The sequence below is a fragment of the Zingiber officinale genome, chromosome 9A, assembly GCF_018446385.1.
Source record: "Zingiber officinale cultivar Zhangliang chromosome 9A, Zo_v1.1, whole genome shotgun sequence".
Classification (NCBI taxonomy): domain Eukaryota; kingdom Viridiplantae; phylum Streptophyta; class Magnoliopsida; order Zingiberales; family Zingiberaceae; genus Zingiber; species Zingiber officinale.
The window spans coordinates 108,701,502-108,727,712 of NC_056002.1; the positions used below are offsets into that span (position 1 = coordinate 108,701,502).

At 37.6% G+C, this 26,211-nt stretch overlaps 1 protein-coding gene across 1 annotated transcript; it reads right to left on the reverse strand.

Moving 5' to 3' along the window:
* Positions 1-4,477: 4,477 nt before the first annotated feature.
* On the reverse strand, positions 4,478-24,899 carry LOC122019750 (alpha-galactosidase 3-like). The gene is made up of 15 exons (XM_042577256.1): positions 24,539-24,899; positions 24,209-24,267; positions 21,320-21,376; positions 21,198-21,232; positions 10,440-10,543; positions 10,226-10,298; positions 10,014-10,072; positions 9,857-9,922; positions 9,700-9,783; positions 9,555-9,619; positions 9,371-9,453; positions 9,048-9,138; positions 6,869-6,927; positions 6,335-6,475; positions 4,478-4,729 (listed from the first exon to the last, which is right to left on the reverse strand). The coding sequence occupies exons 1-15, from the start codon at positions 24,877-24,879 to the stop codon at positions 4,595-4,597; spliced, it is 1,452 nt and encodes a 483-aa protein (XP_042433190.1). The 5' UTR covers positions 24,880-24,899; the 3' UTR covers positions 4,478-4,594.
* Between the last annotated feature and the right edge of the window lie 1,312 nt (positions 24,900-26,211).

A 26,211-nucleotide genomic window follows, 5' to 3' on the forward strand; every position in this document is an offset into this window, starting at 1 on the left:
CGTCTATAAACCCTCGAGCGGAAGACCGTTGAGCTCCGACGTTAAAAATCGAGAGCCGGCGTCTTTAAACCCTCCGGCGGAAGACCGTCGAGCTCCGACGTTAAATATCGAGAGACGAGCCGACGTCTATAAACCCTCCGAGCGGAAGACCGCCGAGCTCGACGTTAAATATCGAGACGAGCGGCATCTATAAACCCTCCGAGCGGAAGACCGTCGAGCTCCGACGTTAAATATCGAGAGACGAGCCGGCGTCTATAAACCCTCCGAGCGGAAGACCGTCGAGCTCCGACGTTAAATATCGAGAGACGAGCCGGCGTCTATAAACCCTCCGAGCGGAAGACCGTCAAGCTCCGACGTTAAATATCGAGAGACGAGCCGGCGTCTATAAACCCTCCGAGCGGAAGACCGTCGAGCTCCGACGTTAAAAATCGAGAGACGAGCCGGCGTCTATAAACCCTCCGAGCGGAAGACCGTCGAGCTTCGACGTTAAATATCGAGAGACGAGCCGGCGTCTATAAACCCTCCGAGCGGAAGACCGTCGAGCTCCGACGTTAAATATCGAGAGACGAGCCGGCGTCTGTAAACCCTCCGAGCGGAAGACCGTCGAGCTCCGACGTTAAATATCGAGAGACGAGTCGGCGTCTATAAACCCTTCGAGCGGAAGACCGTCGAGCTTCGACGTTAAATATCGAGAGACGAGCCGGCATCTATAAACCCTCCGAGCGGAATACCGTCGAGCTCCGACGTTAAATATTGAGAGACGAGCCGGCGTCTGTAAACCCTTCGAGCGGAAGACCGTCGAGTTCTGACGTTAAAAATCGAGAGACGAGCCGGCGTCTATAAACCCTCCGAGCGGAAGACCGTCGAGCTCCGACGTTAAATATCGAGAGACGAGTCGGCGTCTATAAATATTCCGAGCGAAAGGAGGCAATAAAAAAGGACTGCAAGTGTCCGAGAAACTCGCCGTCAATATCGTTCGACCGACTCTACGTCCCACTCGGCTCAGAGCCCAAAGGTACTTGTCGGTTTCTAGCGAGCGATCTCTGCTATCAAATTGGAATGTTACGCATTCGAAATATTTAGCCGAGCGGAACGCTGAAAAAGTTACAAACATCTGTAATGAAAGGATGTACAGGGAAACGCAGACCGACAGTAAACTGGTCGCGGAAGACACAGAAAGTTCCGCGCGGCGGCCTATGTGGCCGAGCGGAGGGACCGGCTAAAAGAAGTTCAAAGTCAGCGGGAATTTCAAAATTATCTGTCAGAACATCAAAGTCACGCTGGTCGAATCGTGATTGCATGGTAGTGTACCATGGGCCGAGAGACTGGTCTTCAGGATGAGAAGAACTAGCCATGGTCCGAGCGGGAGAAATCAAAAAGGCAGAAAAAAGACGATAGCAAGCGAAAAAAGTACCCTGGAAGCGAAAACTGGGGAAAGAAATGCAGAGAGAACACCGGAAACGAGAAAGAAAAGGGGAGAATCCTACGAGAAAAAGGAGGATCGAAGGAAGAACACCTGGGATCGACGGAAGCAGAAGAATACGATCGCCGGAGATTTAGAACGCGAGGGATAACTGGGAGCACGCGAAAGAAGGAGTACGGCGACGGAGGAGAAAATGAGATTTTATAGGGCGGAGGCCGGGCGGCCTCCACCGTTGGATCTAGGTCACGGGAATCAAAGCGTGCATCGCACCGTCCATTTCGAACCGCTTCGATCCTATCAAAGCACCACGCCGTTGTCGCCGTACGATGATGACAGTGCGCCACGTGGCAGTCAGCCATTCGAAGCATTTAATGAGCGCATGCTCAGCCTTAATGTTGAAGATTGGCGCAAATTACAAGGAGGTCCAAGGAATGTGGCTGTTGACTAACCTTAAGGCCATCCCTGTGGTAGGCCGAGCGGAGGATAATGGCACGAAGGCGCAGCCAGGCTAGACTCGCAGTCCAGTCAGTCGGACTAATCGCCTCCTTCGACTAGACTTGAAGAGGAGGCAAGTGATCCGGTGGTAAGAACAGGGGACCTCCGTTCTAGGGAGTCAACGCCGCGTGGAAGTCAAAGGGCCAGGTGGCCGACCGGAGATGGGTGGGTCGAACACCCGGCCGGCTGACCGGTGTCTAACTGATGGCAAAGGGCGCCCTAGCAGGAAGCTGGGCCCCGACGCTCATGGTACAGGATTGTAGGGCCGAGCGGAGGGCACGCTCTGTCGAAACATGAGGTAGCATACTGCTAACAGTATCCACAAAGCACATCACAGAGAGTCTTCCAAGTAGACCACTATATGTGCCCGGCCGGACGTAAGGCAGAGGCTTGCCGGCCGGACGCCCGGAGGCGGGCCGGCCGGACGCCCGACCGGAAGCAAAAGGGAAAAAAGGACAAGGGACATCTTTTTCTGACAGCGGGCATGTTCTACGTTTAGGCCATACTCCAAATCTTACGACAGGGGGTTCCGCTGTCCCATCGAAGACATGCTTGGACTGTAGCAGTATGGGGTCAGGTAAGCTCACTGACAGGCCCTTATTGGGGTATGGGCTGAGGACACGTGTACACCTTTGTATGTGTGCACTCGCTTCTCTACTGCCCTATATAAAGGCCCTCATCCTTCGCCGAAGGTACGCGTTCTACAACTTTGGGAGCCACTTCTTCACGGTTAGCTTGCCTGACTTGAGCGTCGGAGGGTCGCCGCCGGGAACCCCTTCCCGGCCCGACTTCTTTGCAGAATCGCCGGAAGTTCGCACCAGCATTCGAAGACCCACGTCAGCAACCGGAGAGCGCCACGTGCCCAGCGTCCGTTGATTCAGCCTTCGGACAGGATCAATTAGGCTGATTAAGATCTAAAAATGAATGGAGCAGAAATTTCCAATTTATACCGAAATAAAACATGATTAATAAGAAAATGAAATGCACGAGGCGAGGGAGGGTAGAGCTTGAAACTAGTTCAGGAACTACAGAAGACGACAAAGAATATGGAACAGCGGAATAGGCAAATGAGCACAAAGCTAGCATCAATCAATGAGGGGTGAGCCGCTCCTCAAAGTGCAAACAACGATACAGAGGCAGGGAGGGGAGAAGTAATCGAAGGGAACGCAGGGGGTCTCATTTTTCTATTCAATGCATTATAAAGAAATTTGAATGAATAAAATACACCTTACACCTTTGAGAAGGAAAACAAAACTAGGACACCGACACAGTGGGGAAAACAACAATAGAAGAGAGAGCTAGAGACTGCTCGTCTCACCGATGGAGGGTGCCTCTGAGAGAGGCAAATCTGTCCCTGGGCCAGAGAGGATTTCGTTGTTTCGGCGACAAGGGAGGGAAGGTGCGGCGGTGGCGAGGGAGGGTGCAGTGACGGCGAGTCTGCAAGGAAGGGTTTCGGCGACGAAGGAGGGAGCGATGAGGGAAGGTGCGACGAGGGAGGGTGCGGTGACGGCGAGTCTGCAAGGAAGGGTTTCGGCGACGAAGGAGGGAGCGACGAGGGAAGGTGCCGCAAGGGAGGGTTTTGGCGATGGCGGAGTAGAATCGCGAGGTCTTGCTTCAATTAAAAAAAAACTTATTATATATATATATATATATATATATATATATATATATTAGGTCCCTTAAAATTTTGGGCCCTGGTAGCCCTGGCCCAGGGCCGACTCTGGTAGAGTAAATACGAAGCAATCTTATCTTCTACTCCTCTCTCATCGTCTAGTACTGTTGTTGTCTTCTTCATCGCTTCGACAATGTCGATGACATTGAGACTCGAAGCCAACCACAAAAGTGGATCAATGATAATTTTTATGTTTCTAAAAAGCAACGGACAAGAGCATGTTTCACTGTCCTTTCTTATTTTCACTTGACACAAGCAGATACACAATATTCCAAGGTGATAATTCATAAACAGCTAACATTGACGCAAGTCTATCACTTGGGTACCATGTCGTCCTCCTTCACATCAGAGGAGAATCCTTTCTCTTAGACATGAGCACTATGATGAGGTGGTGCTGAGTTAACTGGAGGTCGGCCAGCTCATCACCGGAGCATTTTACAGTGCCGGCGGCTGGAGACCCAACAGTGGCTGGACGAGCTGCTCCAGTTGGAAATTATGGTGCTGACTGATGCTAACTCCGCGGCAAGCATGGAGATGGAGGGCAATGAGTTCATCGACTGAAGAGTCAAGATATGGTACGAGTGCTAAGTGCTCCTCTGCACCTTTAGCATCGGCAACCTCCGTCCTTTGCACTGCCTAAAGCTGACATCAAGGAGATCTTCAAGCTACATCATCTCTAGAAGGGCAGGACGAGACAACTGTGACTGGATGAAAAGGGGAAAAACAAGAATATCTTTGAACATGAGATAAACAACATTTTTCACAGTTTTGAACAGAAGCATTAGGTCTTCATGATGGGCTTGAATTTGAGCCAGAACGTAAACGAGAACAAAGTGAAAGACAGACCCAAGTAATCACACTGATCTTAACTCCGGAAATGTTGTTAGTTGGGCGACCAAAGAGAGTATATTGCATTTTTTTTATTCACTGAGATTTTATTCAAGAATCCAACCCCTCAAGTTCGGTGCGTTCAATTTGTACAAGAAGTGGTTAATGCGTGGAAACTAGAGAACAAGAATAACCGAATTTGATCGATCGACAAAACGGGTAGGTATTGGCGAGAGTATGTATAATTTGCAGTCATGAGTGTCCACCTCTGCAGAGAAATTTCCAGTAACTTCGGCTTGCAGGGTGTCATGCTGCAGAAAGACAAGGATAAGATAACTGGAGATGTAAATCGTTAAACAAAACAAAAAACAGAAATGATCAAAGAATCTCATGCTGTAGTAAGGAAAAAACTTACATGAGCTAGAAATTTAAATCATGAAGCAAAGAACAAAAAAGAAACACAAGGACAAAAATAATGAAAAAAGAGAACGCTCAGTCAAAACTTTCATTTTTCAATTTTCATACATTTGAAATCAGAATTATTAATACATGAGAAATAATTAGGTTAATTACATTTGTTTATCTGTATCACGTACATGTAGAAATTTTTATAATGGACTATAGAATAATTTTCATTTCATGTTACAAAATGTCATTAAATCAGAATGTGTTTAATTAGTTACCATTTAAGTGTCTAAATTATTATCATATCATGATGACAAGTACTTTTAAGAACTTGGTTGCTACAAAGTTCCATTAAAATTTAAAAAGTTTCATTAATCATCAATTAATTATGGAGATTAATATTTGTAATCTTTTTATTTTTTGACGTCACCATGTTGGAAAGTAAATTTTTTTGTAAATATAACTCTTCTCTCTATTCAAAGTATTGAAATTTTATTTCTGTTAAATACTAAATTTGAACCTATTTAAAATTTTTAGACAACAAATTAAGCGGTGAACTGAACCATTATTTTGAGTTTTAAGTCTTGAGTTGAAATAGGGCTAGATGGAGCTCATCAAATACACATGATGACTAAAGTTGTGTGAGTTCAAACTGAACACGATATGAACTCGTTTTGTTTGTTAAGTTTAGAGCTGAACCAAGTATGTATTTGGAATAGTCAGTTCTCCTGTGTTAGGTTGAATTAGTGGAATTATTGGGAGGTTAGAAGTTATTTATATCTCCTCTCTGTCTCTTTGCTTATTCTCACCCCTCTGTTCTTGATCCTCCCTTTTTCCTCTTCATGTGACATTGTCGCTTGATCTCTCCCTCACCACATGCACATGACACCACCCCAACCCACCACTAGTTCCCTCTCTGTCTCCCCCCTTCCCTCTCTTCTATGTGCACTGCTACTCTAAGCTAAGGCAAGAAAAGCTTATTCCATTACTATTCTTTACTAATTCTATTCCCTAGGAATAACTATGCTTATTCCTTATCAATTTTATTCTGTGAACTAAGTACATTATTAGTTCTACCGGGAAAGCTCACTGAACATAATAGACAATACAAAAGTATCCGTGTAGATTATTCTCCATGTAGAAAAACAGAACATGAGCCATGTAATACCCATTGAATGTTACAAAAGAACAGCTGCTTAATGACTAACAGTGGTTAATACACAACTGCATATTTCAGATGGACCGCAAAGCAATGATAACGTTCCTTGGAGCTAAATGTCACCTTCTAACATTAAGACATTGTGAATGCTAAGTTTCAGATCACTTGATCACTAAACAGATCGAAACAGATATCTATAGAAAACATTTAATATTCTGAATATGGAGAATAGTTTATTTTCTATACTAAAAAGATGGACTCAGAGATATCCACCGATGAACCATGCAAAACTGTAGCCTAAAGTATCCATAAAAATTTGTGTTGCAAGTAACAAGAATATAGCTACACAAACCTTCCAAATATCTCTTAGTGAAAAGCTGGCTGCATTGTCGAGTCCAAGTATTTCCCAGCTGACAGTGATTGTGACAACTTCAGAACAACGATTCCATAAAGCCACAACTAAGCGACTTTCAGAAAGTGGACCAGCCCACACCTGGATGAGGCAAACATAGTTATGTAAATATGGGATAAAATACCAAGAAACCCTTGATCTCCAACATGATGATTTAAGCATGTTTCTATTACATCAATCTATTGCAAGTAGCTGTAATAAATTTGAACAAACATGGGTTGAATCACGAACATACGTAGAATGGCAACAACAACTAAAACCATATGACTACAGCTATTTAAGTACCACAACCAAAATTGCAGGAAGACCCTTGAAGTACAGAAAAAATTTGAAGGATACATCCTAGTTAATTTGATCATGTTGACTACTAAACCTGAATGAGAATCCATGTGGATAAGAATGGAAAAAAATTTTAGAAATAGAGCATACATTTCAAAGTTCAAAGAGAGACGAAAAGAGTGCAAGATAGAGAACCTGACTACAACCATCATTTCCTTGAGAATAAATTTTCCTTCCTTGAATACCAAGAGGATCTGCAGCAAAAAACAATGGAAACCATCAGATAGTTAAGAACTAACTAGTATATGATGGGTTCAATTAATGTCTCTTTTCCAGAAGTGATTGTTAGACGGTTCCAACTTTTTTTTTCCAGCTATGATGGTAATGGTTCTGAGTATTTAAATATATTTTCTATTTAGTTCAAAGGTACCATGCAATTTACCTCCCTATTCATAGAAAATCATAATATATAATACTAATCAATGATTTATAATAAAACAACTAAAAACATCCAAGGGGAAATGAGTAAAAGAGTACATAAAAACTTGGGAGCACATTTTTTTACATATTTATTTTTGACTTTTTCTGGGTTTATTTTATTTTTAATAATAATTAAGTATTAGAATTTTATTTAATGATAATTATCAAATTAAATTTAATGAGAAATATGAATCATTGTAAATTCTCAAGTTTTATAACTCAACTTGTCTTAACTTTTAAATTTTGCATTTGAAATTTATAGGATAATTATTGCTTTAGAAATTGAAGATTTCTCAAATTTTATTAATTTTGTGAATTCAGAAAAATAGAAAATGTCTGATCCAGTTTTTATATAAACACCCTCTTATCTTTATGTTGGAGAAAAGTTGTCTTTTCGGGTCTAAGAAAATGGTTACTTAACAGATCACAATTTTTAATTTTAATTAAATTAAGATTCTAGTTAATTGATAAACCTACATTTTCTGGTTTAATTAAATCAAAAGTCTGGTTAATTAATAAATCTAAGTTTTCTGAATTAATTAAATCAAGATTTAATTGATTAATAAACCTAAGTTTCTTAATAAAAAAATATTGGTTAATTAATAAATCTAAGTTACTGGTGTAATAAAACTAAGTTTCTGATCATTTCAGCCTAAATTTTATGGTCTAACCAAACCAAGTTATCGGATTAGTTGAAACCTAAATTTATTGGTATGATAAAAAAATGGTTTTTATTAATATAAAGATTACTGGTTTAATCAAAACCAAAATTTCTAATTAATTTAAAATATTACTGGTTTAATAAAATCAGGGTTTCTAACTAGACTAAAACTATAATTCTAGATTATTAAACATACAATTTTTCATTTAAATTTGGCTACTCAAATAGGAATACACATGATGACATTATAGGAATATGAAGCTGAGAATACTCAAATTAAGATTTATTCAATTAACTAGTTACCTAGCATAATTTTGTTATTTCGTTAACCATGATAAATTATTTTAGTATGGTTTATATTTATGTTATACTCGTTTGCCTTGAGAACTCATTTGCTTGTATTGATAGTTTTGTGTTAACTAGCGATCATTTTTAGGATTTGAGTTGTTAGACGTGGCAACTATGAGGTTCACTGTCCTTGTGAGGATAATATTGTATTCGTGGGCACTACACAACTCCCAAGGAGTGCAGAAGTTCCTCCATTCGTCATTAATGTCTCGAGTATACGCTCTATGCCTTTTTTTTGTGTTCTATGCTTTTGTTATGATTGATGACCATGTTATTGACACTATTTTGCTGTACTTTATAGAAGTCCTTAATTATCTAATTTGCTTTGGTATATGTAATTTTTTTAATAAGCATTTGGTCTTTCATTTAGAAAAAAGGTAGATTCACTATCTTAATGACCCTTCTAGTATCGGCCCCACGGATATGTAAGAAGGTAAATACATGTATAAATCCCAGGTCATCAGTTTCTGAGAATCGACCCTTGACCATTACGCCAGAGATGTCATATTGCTATGCGCCCACCGTTTGCGCTATGCCCTGGGAGCATTTGGTCTTCATTTAGAAAAATCCTACTTAGTGGTTGTGTTAACCCCTATTACTTCAATATTTTTATTCAAGATTCTAATGAGCAATATAGGAAGCTGTTTCGGAAAAAGTTCAAGTTCATTAAGATATGATGGTTATTTTTATTTCTTTACTAGATTCTTTAATAGTTGTATAGAAACTGAACTTAACATATTTTCAAAATTGTAACAGCATTTGAGATATCATAAAAACATCTTAGATATTATGTCAATGGATGTTTTAATAATGTTTTTGATGCAGATGACAATTATTCTAATGTCCTAATGACGTATTAGTGCATTGATGGTATAACAACTTTACCTTGGTTGACGGCAATGACTTCTTTGTTGCTTAAAATTTCAAATGTTTCAGCAGTCATGTTTCTCACGTCACAACCTACCAGAAGAGGAGCCTGCAAATATTGATACCTATGAGGAATGTCAAGCGAATCAAAGTATAAGAGCAATACAGTTCTGTCTCTGTGAAAATCAATGGCCAAGCCATCATACTTTTTAACTGAAGGGCAATTCCAGAAATGTACATATTCTAGATGTTTACTTTATATAGCTATAGAGCATTTAAGTTTCTTGGAAATGCTAATACATTAATTGTTGTTCCTATAGTTTTTCAGGAAGAGAATATACCTTCATCAGAGCCCAGATGCTAAAGTGAGATCGATACTCTGCATAGGTCATGCCACCATTACCAACCTCCAACATATCGGGATCTATCCATAGGCAAATTGGGGAGCCATGAAAGTTCATGGTAATTCAATCAGTTGAAAACACTTGATTGCATGACATAGCAAAATTAGTAGGGGAAATATACCATTCCATCCACCAGGGCCCGCATAAGATGCCCACTTGTCATTTATATCAGCAATGGTGATCATGCTTGAAATAATCATAAATTCATTAATTAACAAAATAAAACTTTTAATTCCTTGTAATAAAATGGGGATATATAGACTCACCTTTCCCATGAATCAGAGATGTCATCTGTTGTTCGCCAACTGTTACCAACTTTCCCAGCCCATAAGGCTGGATCATCAACACCCCTAGAAAAAAAAAATCAATGAATAGATAACTACGTTTAGGTACAAATGTCCCGAATCAGGGTAAGAAGTTTACCATTCACACAGAGAATAGAAAATTGCATGCCCAGTGGAATTCAGTGCATCTCGCATTGGGGGGTAACTGAAATGAAAAATATTTCAAAGATATAACTATACAAAAATGCATATCTAGTTCATTAACACATTACACTTATGAATGCGAAAACAAGTACCGTTTCTCAGGTTTTATTCCCAAATTGTAACAATTGTCATACTTCAAATAATCAACTCCCTAAAGAATCAAGTAAACAACAGAATCAGCAAATATTAACAGCTAATAGATGGGTGAATAGGCTGAACTACCATCTCTAAGAAACTAAACATTAAAATTATAGAAAACATTAAAATTATAGAAAACATTAAAATCCAATAAATAATAACTAACCCATGAGGCAAAAGTTTTTGCATCATCGCTTTCATGGTATAAGGATCCAGGTCGAACTTGACATGTGAACGCCCTGAAATTTAATTTTATCAAAGAGATAAGCTCTCTAGTAATAAAGAGTGTTTTCTTGGTTATCATACTATAGAGCCTATCAATTACAATGTTATCCATGTATTTTTTTAATGTTATGCAATTACATAGCAACATCTCCTACCCAGCATCAGAGTAAATACCAAGCTTGAGGCCTTTTAGATGTACATAATCTGCTAATGCTTTTATTCCAGAAGAAAATGTCTTTGGATCAGGAACAAGGTTTCCCTGGAAATTCAACATAATATGAAAGAGAATAAGCACAAATATGCTAGCAAAAGCAAACTAAATCTTATTTTAACAATTAACCTATGCCATGGGAAGACACCGAATATTAGATTAAATGTCATTAACATTTATTTAAAGAGAAAACACCATGGATATTCAAAATTCAACTGTGAATCAATTTTCAAGAAGAAATGTCATGTCATTTTGCTAGCAAGTTCAGCACTATCCAATATAATTGTGATCCCGGATTATTTAAGGCTAAACATAAATAAGATGGAATTTCGTGCTTAAGCCTTCTATTTTCATGTGTTTCATTGAAATTGGAGGTATGTTCTCATTTTTGGATAATACTGTACAAAAGTCTCTTCAACATAGAATGGCAATAGAAATTGATGTGTTGGGTATTCAGTACCTTATACAGATGTGATGAGGAAAAAACATTATCAAGGCTAGTACTCTTTACTGTCAAAATTATTGATAAATGACTCAAAATTAACAATTGAGTTAGTGGATTTAATAAGGTGGCAATGAGTGGTAGTAGTGGGGTAGAGTAGTTGAGTTAGTGGGGTGAATTGTGGAGTTAGTGGGTTGTAATGAGTTATGTAGGTAGCTTATAAATAGGCTACATGTTTTATGATTTAATGGAAGTGTAAAAGATTATTGTGTTCCACTTGTCCATCTTGTCCTCTTATCCTCCTCTCAATTTTCTCTAACAGTGGTATCAGAGCGCCGAGTTCGACGTGTCCTAGTTTGCTCGCAATGACAATCAACGGAGTTTCTCAACCCTTCATCTCCATTTTCAAAGGAGAGTGCTATGAATTTTGGAGTATCAAAATGAAGCCTCTATTTAGATCTCAAGATCTTTGGGATTTAGTAGAGAAAGGCTTTGACGACAAGGATGTCGATGAAGGTCGATTGAAGGAGAATAGAAAGAAAGATTCGAAGGCACTGTTCATTCTTCAACAAGCAGTAAATGAGACGATTTTCTCAAGAATTGCAGCTGCCTCATTTTCCAAAGAAGCATGGGAAATATTGCAGAAAGAATTCCAAGGCTCCAAGGTGATAGCAGTGAAACTCCAGACTCTCAGAAGTGAGTTTGAGGCCTTGCTTATGAAGGGTAATGAAACTTTACAAGACTTTTTATCTAGAGTAATTTTGATTATCAGTCAAATGAGATCTTATGGAGAAATGATCACTGATGCAATTATTGTTTCGAAAGTTTTGCGAAGTTTGACTCCTAAATATGATTACATAGTAACTGCGATCGGGGAGGCAAAAGATCTTTCGATTTTATCTTTTGATGAACTAATGGGTTCCTTGCAAGCTCATAAGGCAAGGGAAAATAGATCCGCTGAGAAGAATGTAGAAAAGACATTTCAGGCTTCTCAAGTGAAAGGGGAGATAGAAAAAAAGGAAGACTTCGTTGGCAGAGGTCGTGGAAGAGGAGATTTCTGTGGTAGAGGAAGAAATCATTTTAATGGACAAGAGAAGCAATTTAATGGGGATCAAAAATGAAATAAAAATTCCATTCAGTGTTATGGCTGCAAAAGATTTGGGCATATAAAGGCAAATTGCAGAAATGGCTCACAAGCAAACTGTGTGAAAGAAGAAAACGAGGGAAGTAAGCTATTTATGGTTCATTCTCATTCTAACAAAGTTCAAAACAATATTTGGTTTTTGGATAGTGGATGTTCAAATCACATGACTAGAAATAAGTCATTATTTAAAGAGTTTAATGAATCACAGAAGATGCTAGTAAGACTTGGAGATAATAAGTAGATACAAGTCAAAGGCAAAGGCACAATTGCCGTGGAGACTAGCGATGGCAATGTAAAATTACTTTACAATGTCTATTTTGTTCCTAGTTTAGCACATAGTTTGCTAAGTGTTGGGCAATTGATGATGGGTGGCTATGCTATTATATTTGATAACGGAGCTTGTGTTATTTCTTATAAAGATTCAGGAAAGTCTATTGTTAGCGTACAAATGACAGAAAATAAGATGTTTCCATTGAAGATATCTAATGTGGGAAACCAAGCTTTTATTGCTAGCGAAGATAATGAATCCAATTGGGAAATTTTTTATAAGTAAAAGCACACAACTTACAAGCAAACACACATACTACAAGTACTAATCCCTCGGGTAAGGTTCGAGTGAACGCTCGATGCCCTTGCAAGAGGCTGAGCTTCCTTTCTTATAGCAAATGCCGGGTGCTCTGTGGGCCCCATCGTCACGTTTGCTAATAAGAAGATAGGAAGGAATCACATCTACTTTTCTAAAAGTAGTGCATTATTGACTACACTCTATTATAGAGTTACATCTGTCACATTTACTTTTCTAAAAGTAATGCATTATTGACATGCGAAACTTTCTTTTGGGTCCATCACGCTGCTGCCTTTAGATTTTGAAGTTGCTCATCTTTGTCACACAATCTTGGATAAGATATGCAGCATGTGATAGTTGTTTGTCGCATTGCTCTACTGCGGGATACCAGTCGTTCCACCAATTATCCTTCCCTCGACATTTATTACATTCCTGTTTCTTAAGGGAATGGATAAGTCTGAGTTGCTGTAAGGCTTGGGCAGCTGTCCTTTGTTCAATAGTGTGTAAATCTTCTGAGATCTGGTGGAATTCGTCAAGTGGGACTGGTTTCCCATGCCTTGTGTCAAGCTTGCATTGGTATTGTTCAGCGAAGCTAAGAGGGTTTGTATCATCTTGTTCAATAGCTCCTGAGCATGAGGATGTGGCTGGCTCTTGACTTCTTTGATGGCTGGTGCCAATAAGGCTAGTTGACTTAACTGCTGCTCTGGCCATTCTGAAAATATTAACACAGAAATTAGATGAGATAAAGAGTCAGCTACCTGATTATTTTTCCCATCTATATGCTCGAATTGTATTGTTGGTCCGGCTCCAGTAATATAATCCGTAAAAGAGATCCATCATACTCTAGAAGGTTTATGATTTGCCGTTTTTCCGAAAAAACTAATAATTGTCTGGCAATCTGTTCTGATAAGAAGCTCAGTTTTGTCTAAGAAATAGATTTTTAAGGCTTCCATGGTATTCATGACTGCATAGATCTCTGCATCAATTGTTGATTTGGGTGGATTAAATTTGCCGCTGCAATAAGCACATATTTTTTCTAAAGAAATGGGATCAAATTTTCTTTTCTTCCATTTACAAATACCTCCCCATCCGTCCATGCATCCGTCTACTTCTAAAATTATATAACACTCAGGTAGAGGTAGCTCAAGATCAGGCAACTGTTTTACTCTGGTCTTGATATGATGAATTAGATCCCAATCTTGCTAGTTTAATCTCTTCTCTCCATTAGGGGATGTTTTAGCATATAAGGGCCCAAGTAATTTTCCCAAATTCGGGATATAATTCCTTGCATAGTTTAATAGCCCTAGCCAGGATCTCATTCTCTTGGTTGTTTTCAGCTGATTATCATTAAAATCAGCGATTTTTGTAATCACATGGGGCTGAAGCTTGATCTTATAGTTTCCAATAATAGCTCCCAAAAATTCAATTTCAGGTACCGCAATTTTCATTTTTGTGGGACTCAGAATTAACCCATTCTTCTGACAGATATTTAATATCTTTTGGAGGTGCTGCTCATTGCTTTTCTCATCGGGAGAGAATACCAAAATGTCATCTATATATACTGCAATGAAATCTTCCGTTCCCTTAAAACATAAGTCCATTTTCCTTTGGAAAATTACAGGTGCATTTTTGAGACCAAATGGCATAACCGGCCATTCATATAGGCCATTGGGAACCAGAATGCAGTCCATTCAATAGAATCAGGATGCATAACAACCTGATGAAAGCCACTTTTCAAATCGAATTTAGAGAAAATACAACTATTACTGACCTTTTTAAGTATGGTGTTGATGCCTGGTAGATTATACTGGTCTTTATGTGTGATGTCATTTAGGCGTTTGTAATTGAACACCAATCTTTCCTTTCCTTTCTTTTCCTCCTTTGTAATAGGGTCAATAGTAGTTCCAGAATTTACAATAATTGTTGTTGTTCGATGTCGGCTCTTACTAGGTCGAATGATACCAAGATCTAATAAGGCCTTAACATGCTTTGTGAAAGCTTCCTTCTGAGTGGGGGTTAAGTGCTTTAGAGGTCTATCTTCAATAATAAACTCCTGATTCTTGATATCTAACTGGCATAAAATCTGATTTTTCTGCCAATGTTGTAGGGGATTTTCCCCAATTATACCTTGATCTTTTAGTTTTTGCAAGAGAGGCCTAAACTTTTGCTCAAAGGATAGGTTTCTTTTTCCGACTGATATATGAACCATCTCCTTTATTTGAATGTATTCTTCTTCTTCTAACTCCAGTTCTTCAATAGTTGTATTCACAGAGGGTAAAGTATTGATAGTTGTTAGATTTTTGTAAAAGGTTACCATATTTCCTTCAATCCTTAGTCCTCTATGCATAACTCTTATGAAATTACATCCAATGATGAATTGAATATTGTCTCCCAAAGTCATAGGAAAACTGTAGGTGTAGGGGATTCTAAAAATATTATCACCAATCATCATACAACCATTCTTTAACTTCATCTTTGCTGTTTGCTGAGAATTTACTCCACTGAAACTTACTATAAATGTATTTTGTTCTAATGATTCTTTGGGAACTGACCTTTGATCAACACAGCAGGTGGTAGCCCCTGTGTCCAATATTGCTTTCAACTTGAATCTTGGAATCCCTGGAATGTCCATTTCAACCGATAGGTTATACAGCATGTTTTTTACTAACCTCGGACTTGGATTTGAAGCTACCACTTCTTCTATTAACATATGAGCTGCCTCCTCATCTTCCTCCTCCAAATCTTGGAAATCCTTTTGCAATTCCTTTTCCAGTTGCAATGCTTCAAACTGGGACTTAAAATACTTGACTTCTTCCTGCAGCCTTTTTATTTCTTCTTCACACCATATAATATAATTACGCTGTTCATGTATCAGATTATTAGGATTGAATGGTGGAGCAGGAGTAATTGGTACCTCCTTATTAAAGTAATAGGGTCCGCAGAGATTGCAAACCGTAAGGAAACAATCTGGGCAGTGTATTCGCGCCCTTTGCACAATTGCTCGTTTGCAGCAGGTACACATGTGAGACTGAGGAGTGAATATCCTCTCATTGTTCTTCCATTGATGAAGGTAGTTAGATTGCCCTTCCGTTAGCTGAATTTGTTGCCTTTATCCTCCATCTTCTAGGCCAAGCATATATATAGAATTTATTTGAAGAGTTTGAAGAGACTGTTGTACCTCATACAGGTTGTCTTCTCCTTCAGATAAGCTGAAAATTGCATCACTCTGAGCCTCCCCTTCTTGTACTGATAGTATATCACAATCTTCTGGAAGGTCTAGTTATTCAAAAATTGCAACTCTCTTCACATTTCTTTACTCATTAGGGCAGTCTCTGGCAAAATGCCCTTCTTGTCCGCATAAGTAACATTTACATTTTTTATTTCGTAATAAATGTTATCTCTTTTCAATTCTTGCATGGGAATTATGGGGTTTACCTTTATAGGTTTTTGATTGCCGCACCCCCATTTTCTTAGCTCCAGACTTCTGATAATAGCCAGGGATAGGAATTTGGCTACAGAATGATAGATCCTTTAATGACCTCTTAAATGCAACATCTTTACATTCTTGTTCCAGAAATTTATGGGCGAAGATTATTCTTAGGAATACTCCTACTGTAAGACCAGGATAGTTTGCCTCAAAAGTTGCCTTAATTCTGTTCCCAAGGTCTCCAGGCATTTTGAGCCAAAATTTTTCCGTCGGAGATGGTTCAAATAAAGGAGATGGTTCATATATTAGTCAGAAAAAGAAACCTATCCTTTAAGCAAAAGTTTAGGCCTCTCTTGCAAAAACTAAAAGATCAGGGTATAATTGGGGAAAATCCCCTACAACATTGGCAGAAAAATCAGATTTTATGCTAGTTATATATCAAGAATCAGGAGTTTATTATTGAAGACAGACCTCTATAGCACTTAACCCCCACTCAGAAGGAAGCTTTCACAAAGCAAGTTAAGGCCTTATTAGATCTTGGTATCATTCGACCCAGTAAGAGCCGACATCGAAGAACAACAATTATTGTAAATTCTGGAACTACTATTGACCCTATTACAAAGGAGGAAAAGAAAGGAAAGGAAAGGAAAGATTGGTATTCAATTACAAACGCCTAAATGACATCACACATAAAGACCAGTATAGTCTACCAGGCATCAACAACATACTTAAAAAGGTCAGTAATAGCTATATTTTCTCTAAATTCGATTTGAAAAGTGGCTTTCATCAGGTTGCTATGCATCCTGATTCTATTGAATGGACTGCATTCTAAGTTCCCAATGGCCTATATGAATGACTAGTTATGTCATTTGGTCTCAAAAATGCACCTGCAATTTTCCAAAGGAAAATGGACTTATGTTTTAAGGGAACGGAAGATTTCATTGCAGTATATATAGATGACATTTTGGTATTCTCTCCGAATGAGAAAAGTCATGAGCAGCACCTCCAAAAGATGTTAAATATCTGTCAGAAGAATGGGTTAATTCTGAGTCCCACAAAAATGGAAATTGCGGTACCTGAAATTGAATTTTTGGGAGCTATTATTGGAAACTGTAAGATCAAGCTTCAGCCCCATGTGATTACAAAAATCGCTGATTTTAATGATAATGAGCTGAAAACAACCAAGGGAATGAGATCCTGGCTAGGGCTATTAAACTATGCAAGGAATTATATCCTGAATCTGGGAAAATTACTTGGGCCCTTATATGCTAAAACATCCCCTAATGGATGATACTTGAGATATGGGCATCTCAACATCAAAGGCATGCAACTTTTAAATCAGAAAGGTATGATTTTTGGATTACCTCAAATTGGTTTATGCGAAAGATGTATTTATGGAAAGCAAACAAGGAAGTCTTTTCCAAGTGGGCAATCATGGAGAGCTTCAGAATGCCTTGAGTTAATTCACGCTGATTTATGTGGTCCTATGAGAACTACATCGTTTGGTGGGAGTAAATATTTTTTAATGTTTACTGATGATTTTAGTCGGACGACTTGGGTATATTTTCTAGCAGCAAGTCAGAGACTTTTGAAAATTTCAGAAAATTCAAGGTGCTTGTGGAAAATCAAAATGCTATTTTAATAAAGACTCTTCGTATAGATCGAGGAGGTGAGTTCTTATCTAAAGAATTTAGTAAATTTTGGGAAGAACATGGTATTCACAGGGAATTAACAATGCCTTATACACCAGAGCAAAATGGTGTTGTCGAACGGAAAAATCGAACCGTTGTAAAAATGGCTAGAAGTTTGCTGAATATCAGAGGACTTCCAAATATTTTCTGGGCTGAAGCAGTGGCCACATCAGTTTACTTACTGAATATTTCTCCAACAAGGGTCATTTTAAATCAAACACCATATGAAGCATGGCGAGGTAGAAAACCATCGGTAAATCACTTAAGATTTTTTGGTTGTATTGCATATGCTTTGATTAACTCTCAATTTCGTCATAAACTTGAGAAGAAATCTGAAAAATGCATATTTGTTGGATATTGCACTCAATCAAAAGCATATCGGTCGTATAATCCTCTTACTGGAAAATTAATTATAAGGAGAGATGTAGATTTTGATGAAAATTCAAAGTGGAATTGGAATACACAAGGTGAAGAGACTCAAATTCACATCCCAATGGAAGATAGAACAACAACAGAAGGTGTTGAATCATCTCTCCTTTGGAATCACTAGCTCCCTCACCATCAAATTCAAGAAGTAGCAGTTCATCTTCCTTACAAGAATCTTCTGATGAAGCACCTCCAGCAAAGGTTAGATCTTTAAGAGAAATATATGAGTCAAGTCAATTTGCTTTTTTGGTTACAAATCCTACAACTTTTGAAGAAGCAGTAACAAAAGAGGAATGGAGGAATGCAATGAAAGAAGAGTTAATTGCAATCCATAAAAATGAAACATGGGAGATGGTAGATCTACCCGAAGGTAAGAATGTGATCAGTCTCAAGTGGGTGTTTACAACAAAATATCATGCCGATGGAACCATTCAAAAACACAAAGCTCGACTTGTTGCAAAAGGGTATTGGCAACAACAAGGTATTGATTTCGAAGAAACCTTTTCTCCAGTTGCTAGATTTGAAACTGTGAGAATTATCCTAGCATTAGCTGCACAATTACATTAGCCAGTTTATCAATTTGATGTTAAATCTGCATTTCTAAATGGCGATTTACAAGAAGAAGTTTATGTAGATCAGCCAGAAGGTTTTATAATTGAAGGCAAAGAGAATAAGGTGTATAAATTGAGAAAGACACTTTATGGGTTAAAACAAGCCCCACGGGCATGGTATAGCAAGATTGATGGTTATTTTCGACAACATGGTTTCATAAGAAGTGAAAATGAAGCCACTCTTTATGTGAAAAAACAAGGTAGAGATGATTATATTATTGTGTGTCTTTATGTCGATGATATAATTTATATGAGTTCTTCTGATTCTCTCTTGGCTGATTTTAAATATAATATGATGAAGAGGTTTGAGATGTCAGATATGGGAATATTACATTATTTTCTTGGTCTTGAAGTGAAGCAAGGAGTTGATGGGATTTTTATCTCACAAAGAAAATATGCAACAGATCTTCTGAAAAAGATCAACTTATTCAATTGCAATCAAGCTACTACACCTATGAATATAAATGAGAAATTACAACTGGAAGATGGTTTAGAAAAAGCTAATGCAAGAAATTTCAGAAGTTTGGTTGGAGGTTTAATTTATCTAACTCATACTAGACCAGATATTGCTTTTTCTGTTGGTGTAATCTCCAGATTTATGCAAAATCCTATGAAGCATCATCTTGGAGCAGCTAAAAGGATATTACGCTATGTTGCTGAAACCATGAATTATAGAATTTATTATACTGAAGTTTCAAAATTTGATCTTTACGGGTTCACTGATAGTGATTGGGCAAGTTCAGTGGATGATCGAAAGAGCACCTCAGCTAGTGTTTTTAATATTGGATCAGGAGCAATTTTATGGAGTTCAAAGAAACAAGCTACTACAGCCTTATCGTCTTCAAAAGCAGAATATGTAGTAGCAACTTCAGCAGCATGTCAAGCAATTTGGGTTAGAAGATTACTTGCAGATCTTCACCAACAACAAAATGATGCAACTACTATTTTTTGTGATAATAAGGCGACAATTGCAATGACAAAAAATCCATCTTTCTATGCGAGGACTAAACATATTGATATTCGTCTACATTTCATTCGAGACTTAGTTGCAAATAAAGAAATTATGTTGGAGCACTGTAGCACACATGAACAAGTGGCGGATATCTTGACGAAGTCACTTCCAAGAGAAAAGTTTATTTATTTTAGATCGTGTTTTGGTGTTTGTAATTTTGAATCAAGGGGAGTGTTGATAAATGACTCAAAATTAACAATTGAGTTAGTGGATTGATGAAGTGGCAATGAGTGGTAGTAGTGGTAGTAGTGGGGTAGAGTAGTTGAGTTAGTGGGGTGAATTGTGGAGTTAGTGGGTTGTAATGAGTTATGTAGATAGCTTATAAATAGGCTACATGTTTTATGATTTAATGGAAGTGTAAAAGATTATTGTGTTCCAATTGTCCATCTTGTCCTCTTATCCTCCTCTCAATTTTCTCTAACAAAATAGCATAGCATGTTGCATCAATATTGCTACACTGCCTATTTACTGAAATTTGACGAAGTAATGCTAGGATCTATATAAGAAAATAAATCAAAGGAAATGACACCTGCTAAGAGAGAAATTTTCAAACAAAGAGCAGTTTTAGAGAACCTACTCTCAGGACTGAACAGAATTAGATTGTCAATTCATTGCATCATATGAGTGAATCTTGCCCAGAACCATATCAGGAAGTATACTACATACTACTTTACATGTAAACAATAACATGAGGTTCCTCATTAGCAGACAAAAGATAGTGGTGTATTCAATTTTGTTAAATACAAAATTGAGAAAAGCGACTCTTTAACATACAAGATTCCTGACTTTTGAGAGTTGGCTACAAGTCTGAGCTTTAACTAAATGTTTTCTGATCCTGACTTGCAACTCTGGTTACTAACACAACTATGCCACTGGATTATCTGGAGTCAACAGGACTACCACATACTATTCCTAGTTAAAAATATAGAAAACCAATCTAAATAATGATAAATTGGATCAGAGAATGCTTAAAAGAATTGAACCATATGTTCTCAATTTCAAAGGATATAATAATACAAAAATAATTCACTTTTCGAAATTATCAACTTTAACATTCTGAAAAGATGCAGCTAGAACTTCTCTGTGTCAGTAACTCAGTATTAAGACATACTAATTCATGTATGAAAATACTAATCAGAGTTGATCCCATAGCAGAAGAAAAATTCAACCAGTATGCAAATCTACCAACTCATCATATTCTTTTGATCCCATTTCAATTAATCAGAGTTGATCCCTTAGCAAAAGCAAAATTCAACAGGTAAGCAAATCTGCCAACTCATCATATTCTTTTGTTGCCATTCCAATAAAGAAGTTAATTTCAAGCATATGGTAAGTCCCAGTATTTGTGCAATGCTTGGAGATGGAATACCACTTTAGAACAAACCTGTTGATTTCGTGATGAAGAGGACCAGCAATCATCTGTTCAAAAATATGCCAAAACCAGAGAAGCAAAACTGATTAATGAATTTGAACATTCAGGTGGGAAGACATTAACCCATGATTCACCTATATTTACATAGTTGTATCCTAATGCAGCCAGTCCAGAAGAAACAAGAGCATCAGCTGGAAAATGAATAAAAAAAAAATTAGAGTTAGTAACTGTACTGTTTATCAAATACTGTAATGGTTTCCATAAATCTAAAAAAATATCTCATCTGAAAAGAAAGTTGAGCACAATCATAAAGAATAGTAATGCACACTTCATAGTTGAAGTAAGAAGTTTACTAAACAAAAAACTATCTCTTATCAATAACTACATCATGTAGTTTATGACAGACAGGAAACAGATCTTTGCCGAATGTGATTTCTATAGGAAAACTACAGAACTCTATCTAAGAATGATGTTGAATGTGAATATTATGTCTCATTCCCTGCCTCTTCTTCTTCATCCATCCTCCTCTAATCCTCTTCTTACTCTTCTCCTCCTCTTGAATTTTTTATCGACACCATCTCATACTTACATTATGTTAATTTCATCTAGTTAGATATCAATGACTGACCCAAATGAGATTTTAAACCTTGCAAATTACAAAAAGGTAAAACTAAGCATATAACTTCTAAATTCGCACAAACAAATAGATATGCAATTCAATCACCCAAACTTGATTACTAAAGTCGTTCCTCTTACAAGAAACTCTACACACAATCTACGATTTTCAGACACAAGTATGATTTCTATTAATTAGATTAAATTTACAACATGAGTTTCAATTTCATAAGCTATTGTAAGTGAGCCCTTGTTTCGTACTTCATCGTGCTTCCTTCCAGGCTTCATTAGTTAGTCTACACCAAGGCAGGCCTAAAGTCTGAATATGAACTATGCTTAACTCTTAAGCAAGCTTCACAATTGTAGCTATATCTTAAACTACACCCTAACTAATCAAAAATTACATTTCCTCATTAGTAGACCCCATTTGTCTTGCATTCGTACCTTTTGATTCCTCCTCTCCAACACCAGGACTAAACTCAATCATTTGTGTTTGCATTTGAACACAAATAAGAATATCAAACAAAAAACTACAAGGAGTTAAGAAAATGCTCATTCAACGAACACCACTAACTACACTTGAGTGTTTGACCCTTGGGATGATAACTCTATGTTAACATTTGAGAATTCAAAACATGATATACAATTTTGTTTTTTAAGGCCCAATTTAGCATTAGAAAAAAAAGGAGTCAATATGGTGCACATTACTTGAAAAAAATCAATTCTAAGTTAGTAGGGATTAGTTTTGGAAAAATGGTCAACACTTTTTATGTAAATTCAGATATCAATGGTCTAGGGGTAAAATGTTATTCAAGAAGATGATGATTATATAGACAAAAACATGCAATATGAGTACATCCTATCATGTATCACACTAGGTTCAAGAATATGAAGCCTCATATCCTAACAATATACATAGGACCATAGGCTAGGCACGGTGCATGACTTAAATTTGAGTACGCCATATCTTTTATATTTGTAACAATTATGTATTTTTTAATTTGTTTTGACACATTAACCAATTGGTAAATTTGAACCTAATTGGCTTCAAGTAAGGTCTAGTTAGGCCAAATTACATCCCTGGTGGGTGATATAAGAATCAGGCAACATGTAGGTTCAATTTTGGTCTGATAATGGTTTGAGCTAGAGTCAAAATCATGTTAAACCAAGCTATCAGAACTAGGTATATAGTATATTATATATGTATTAATTAATAGTCATATGATTTGGGGTTATCAAACTCTTGCACCTGATCTGCTCTGTGTGATGATCAATTCCTAACCTTCATGGCTAATCACCTCCTCCACTGATTTCCACAAAGTGATTTAATAACTCATTCCCTCACTGCAACAAAAACCATTCCACCTTTGGACATTTATCACAAACCCGCATCTCAAGCTTCCAGATCCACTTCTGTCTTTAATCCACCCTTTCTTCGCACCAAATGGAATGTCAATTTTGCTTAAAACCATATGAGATAAATGTTTATATCACCAGTACAAACAATACATGGTTGCAATCGAGCAATAATGTGAAGCATGTTATTTTATTCATGCTAACTTGGTTTTGGTTTCAGTCCCTGTGAGGAATGACATGTTTCACCTTTCTCAAGACACGTTTCACCTATGTTGATTGACATGTAATGTGATTTCAAACAACAATAATACACTAATTATATAGACATATATACATATTAATATCATAAAAACTATGTTAGCTTATTCTTTTAAGCTAAGTGGAAGTAATGCCCAGTATGCTACATGTAAATCCACCTGTCTTTATCTCAATTAATCAATCAACAAATTGTAACAGTCAACTTCAACCAGTTGGCTAAAATATGCACATATTTGTGCCGATTTGAATACTAATCTAACTAGGGATTCACCAATACATTTAATTTAAGGCTGAGGTTTTGTCTATCAGATTTGAGATGTTTTGGATAAGGCACAACACTTGGATACGATAATTTTCCCCAGATCAGGCACTTTTAAGGGAAAAGATGACTGAGTAGCTTTATATCAATTGTATTGAAATGGAAACGAAATGTGGGAAATAGAGAAAGTAAATAGGAAAGTAGAAGAAAACAAACAAAATATCAATAATTTAATTGAAACTAATAGCCAAAAAACCAATTACAAAACTGCGGGATCCTAATTAGATTCTATGAACATCAAGTGAGCAAAGTGACTAATCTGCTTTCAGAAAACATATGCAGGCAGAGGCACTGCGCATTACAGATACAGTAGGTGGGTGCATAGGTGATCAGTATTATTGTTTCATTTAATAAGAAAAAACAGCTCTATGTGCAATACTACAGGAATCTACATATGCTGCATATGCATATCATAATCTGCACTATGTCTGTTCCATCAAGCGAGAACAAACGGACATGGTGAGAATTACCGCACCTGTTTCCTTAATCACCGTCTCGTCGATATTGCAAGCAAAGAAGTTCCAACTATTCCATCTGCATCACCAAATTCCAGTCGGTCATATAAATCAAAGGAAGGCAAATCAATACAAACGCGTCATTGTACAAACTACAAAGTCCCAACATAACAAAAATCTACCTCTGACCCGAAAATAAGGTAGAAAAGATAAACAATAAAAATAAATTAAAAAAAAAACAAAGAAGGTTCAGAAGGAAAGGTAACACTCGGCTCAGACCAGACCAAGAAGACGTTGGACTACGAGATACACGAAGTCCATGCAAAAAAAGAGGGATCTCAGAAACGGACCCCATTTGAGGGGTGCGAGCCAATCCATTGTTGAGCTGCAACTTGCCATAGTTGGAGGTGTCGAAGATGTCAACAACCCCGCTCGGCCCGAGAAACTCCTCTATCAAAGGCGCCAATCTTGCCGCTGCTGAAGCGGAGAGAAGGAAGCAGAAGAGCATGCGAAAGAGGCGAACGGAAGCCATCGATTCTTTTCCTCTCCTATCTCCTCTCCCGGCGACGGCAATCGCTGAACAGAGATAGCCTTGACTCAACTCGACGACGGCTCTCTCGCCGGCGAGATTATATGCAGCGGGTGGAGCAAGGAACAGAAGATCGTAACCGCATAAGAGACTGGCAATCATCGCGTGCAAGACGTGATGATGAGCCCGATGGTGCGGCCCCGGGGTTGAGTGGGGCCCGCTAAATAGGACCCGAAATTGGAATATTTAATCCGACAAGGCAATTCGACATTAATTGATTTTATTTACCTCCGTTATCTTCTTTATTTACCTGTGGACAGCCGTTCCTATTCTCGTCCGCACAATTAATACAGAAGAGATTCTTTTTTTATTGCTTGCTGCATCTAATCTCCGTTAATAGGATGAAACGCGAATGAGGATCCAATGCGAGATCCGACCCAATAGTATCTAATGGTCAGTTTAATTGAAAGCGGAGAAGAAGAAAAGGACGGATTACACCCGAATCGAACCATTCATCTATTTACATGTAAAAACTAATAATGGACTGATAAATTTCCCATCCATCGGTGAGACTTTGCCTCTATTTTATTGGATATTGTCAATAAATTAAAAAAGCTGGAAAGAGTCATAATTTTTAGGAAAAGTTCTATCATTTTGATCATTTTCCATGTGCTTCACTATCTATAAAGGAGGTTAAGTTAGATGGAAAATAAATATATATTTTTATTCTCCTTTATTTCATTTTTTTTGAATTTCCTTACTCAATTGTAAAATATAGACAATTAGCTTCATCTAATCATATATGATATTTAATCTTTATAGTGCACAATTTATAAATCAAATAAAGCCTTAAGGATAATATTTAAGACACGATTTAGAGTTTAAGATTAGTCTTATTTTTTAGCACTAGCTTCGTACTATACCAACAATCTTAAGGCTTTATGTTACCATCCAAAATAGTTAGTGTTGTGAAAGATCTAACATCCAATATAGTAAAGCTTGACAGGTTTGATGACGGTAACTTCATCCGTTGAAAAAAAGGGGGGTTCATTTCCTCTTTGTGGCCCTAAAAGTGATTTATATGCTCAACACCCTAAGGCCAACGCATGAAGGAGAGGAGGAGGAGAGCTCCCTGCAAAACAGAAGTGGAAAAAGGACGATGAAATCTGTAGAGGTCACATCCTTAACATCATGGGGGACAACCTATTTGACATCTACCATACGGTAAGAACCGCCAAGGAGCTATAAGAAAAACTTGAGCCAAGGTACATAAGAGAAGTCTCCACAAGTAAGAAATTTCTTGTCTCAACATTCTTCAATTATAAAATGATGGACAATAGGTCCATCATGCAACAATTCGCTGATTTAGAAAGAATGCTAAATCATTTTTCTCAACACAATTTGGTTATGGAAGAGACAATAATAATTAGTGCTTTGATAAACTTCCCCCCTCTTGAAAAGACTTCAAGAGAGATCTCAAATATAAAAAACTCA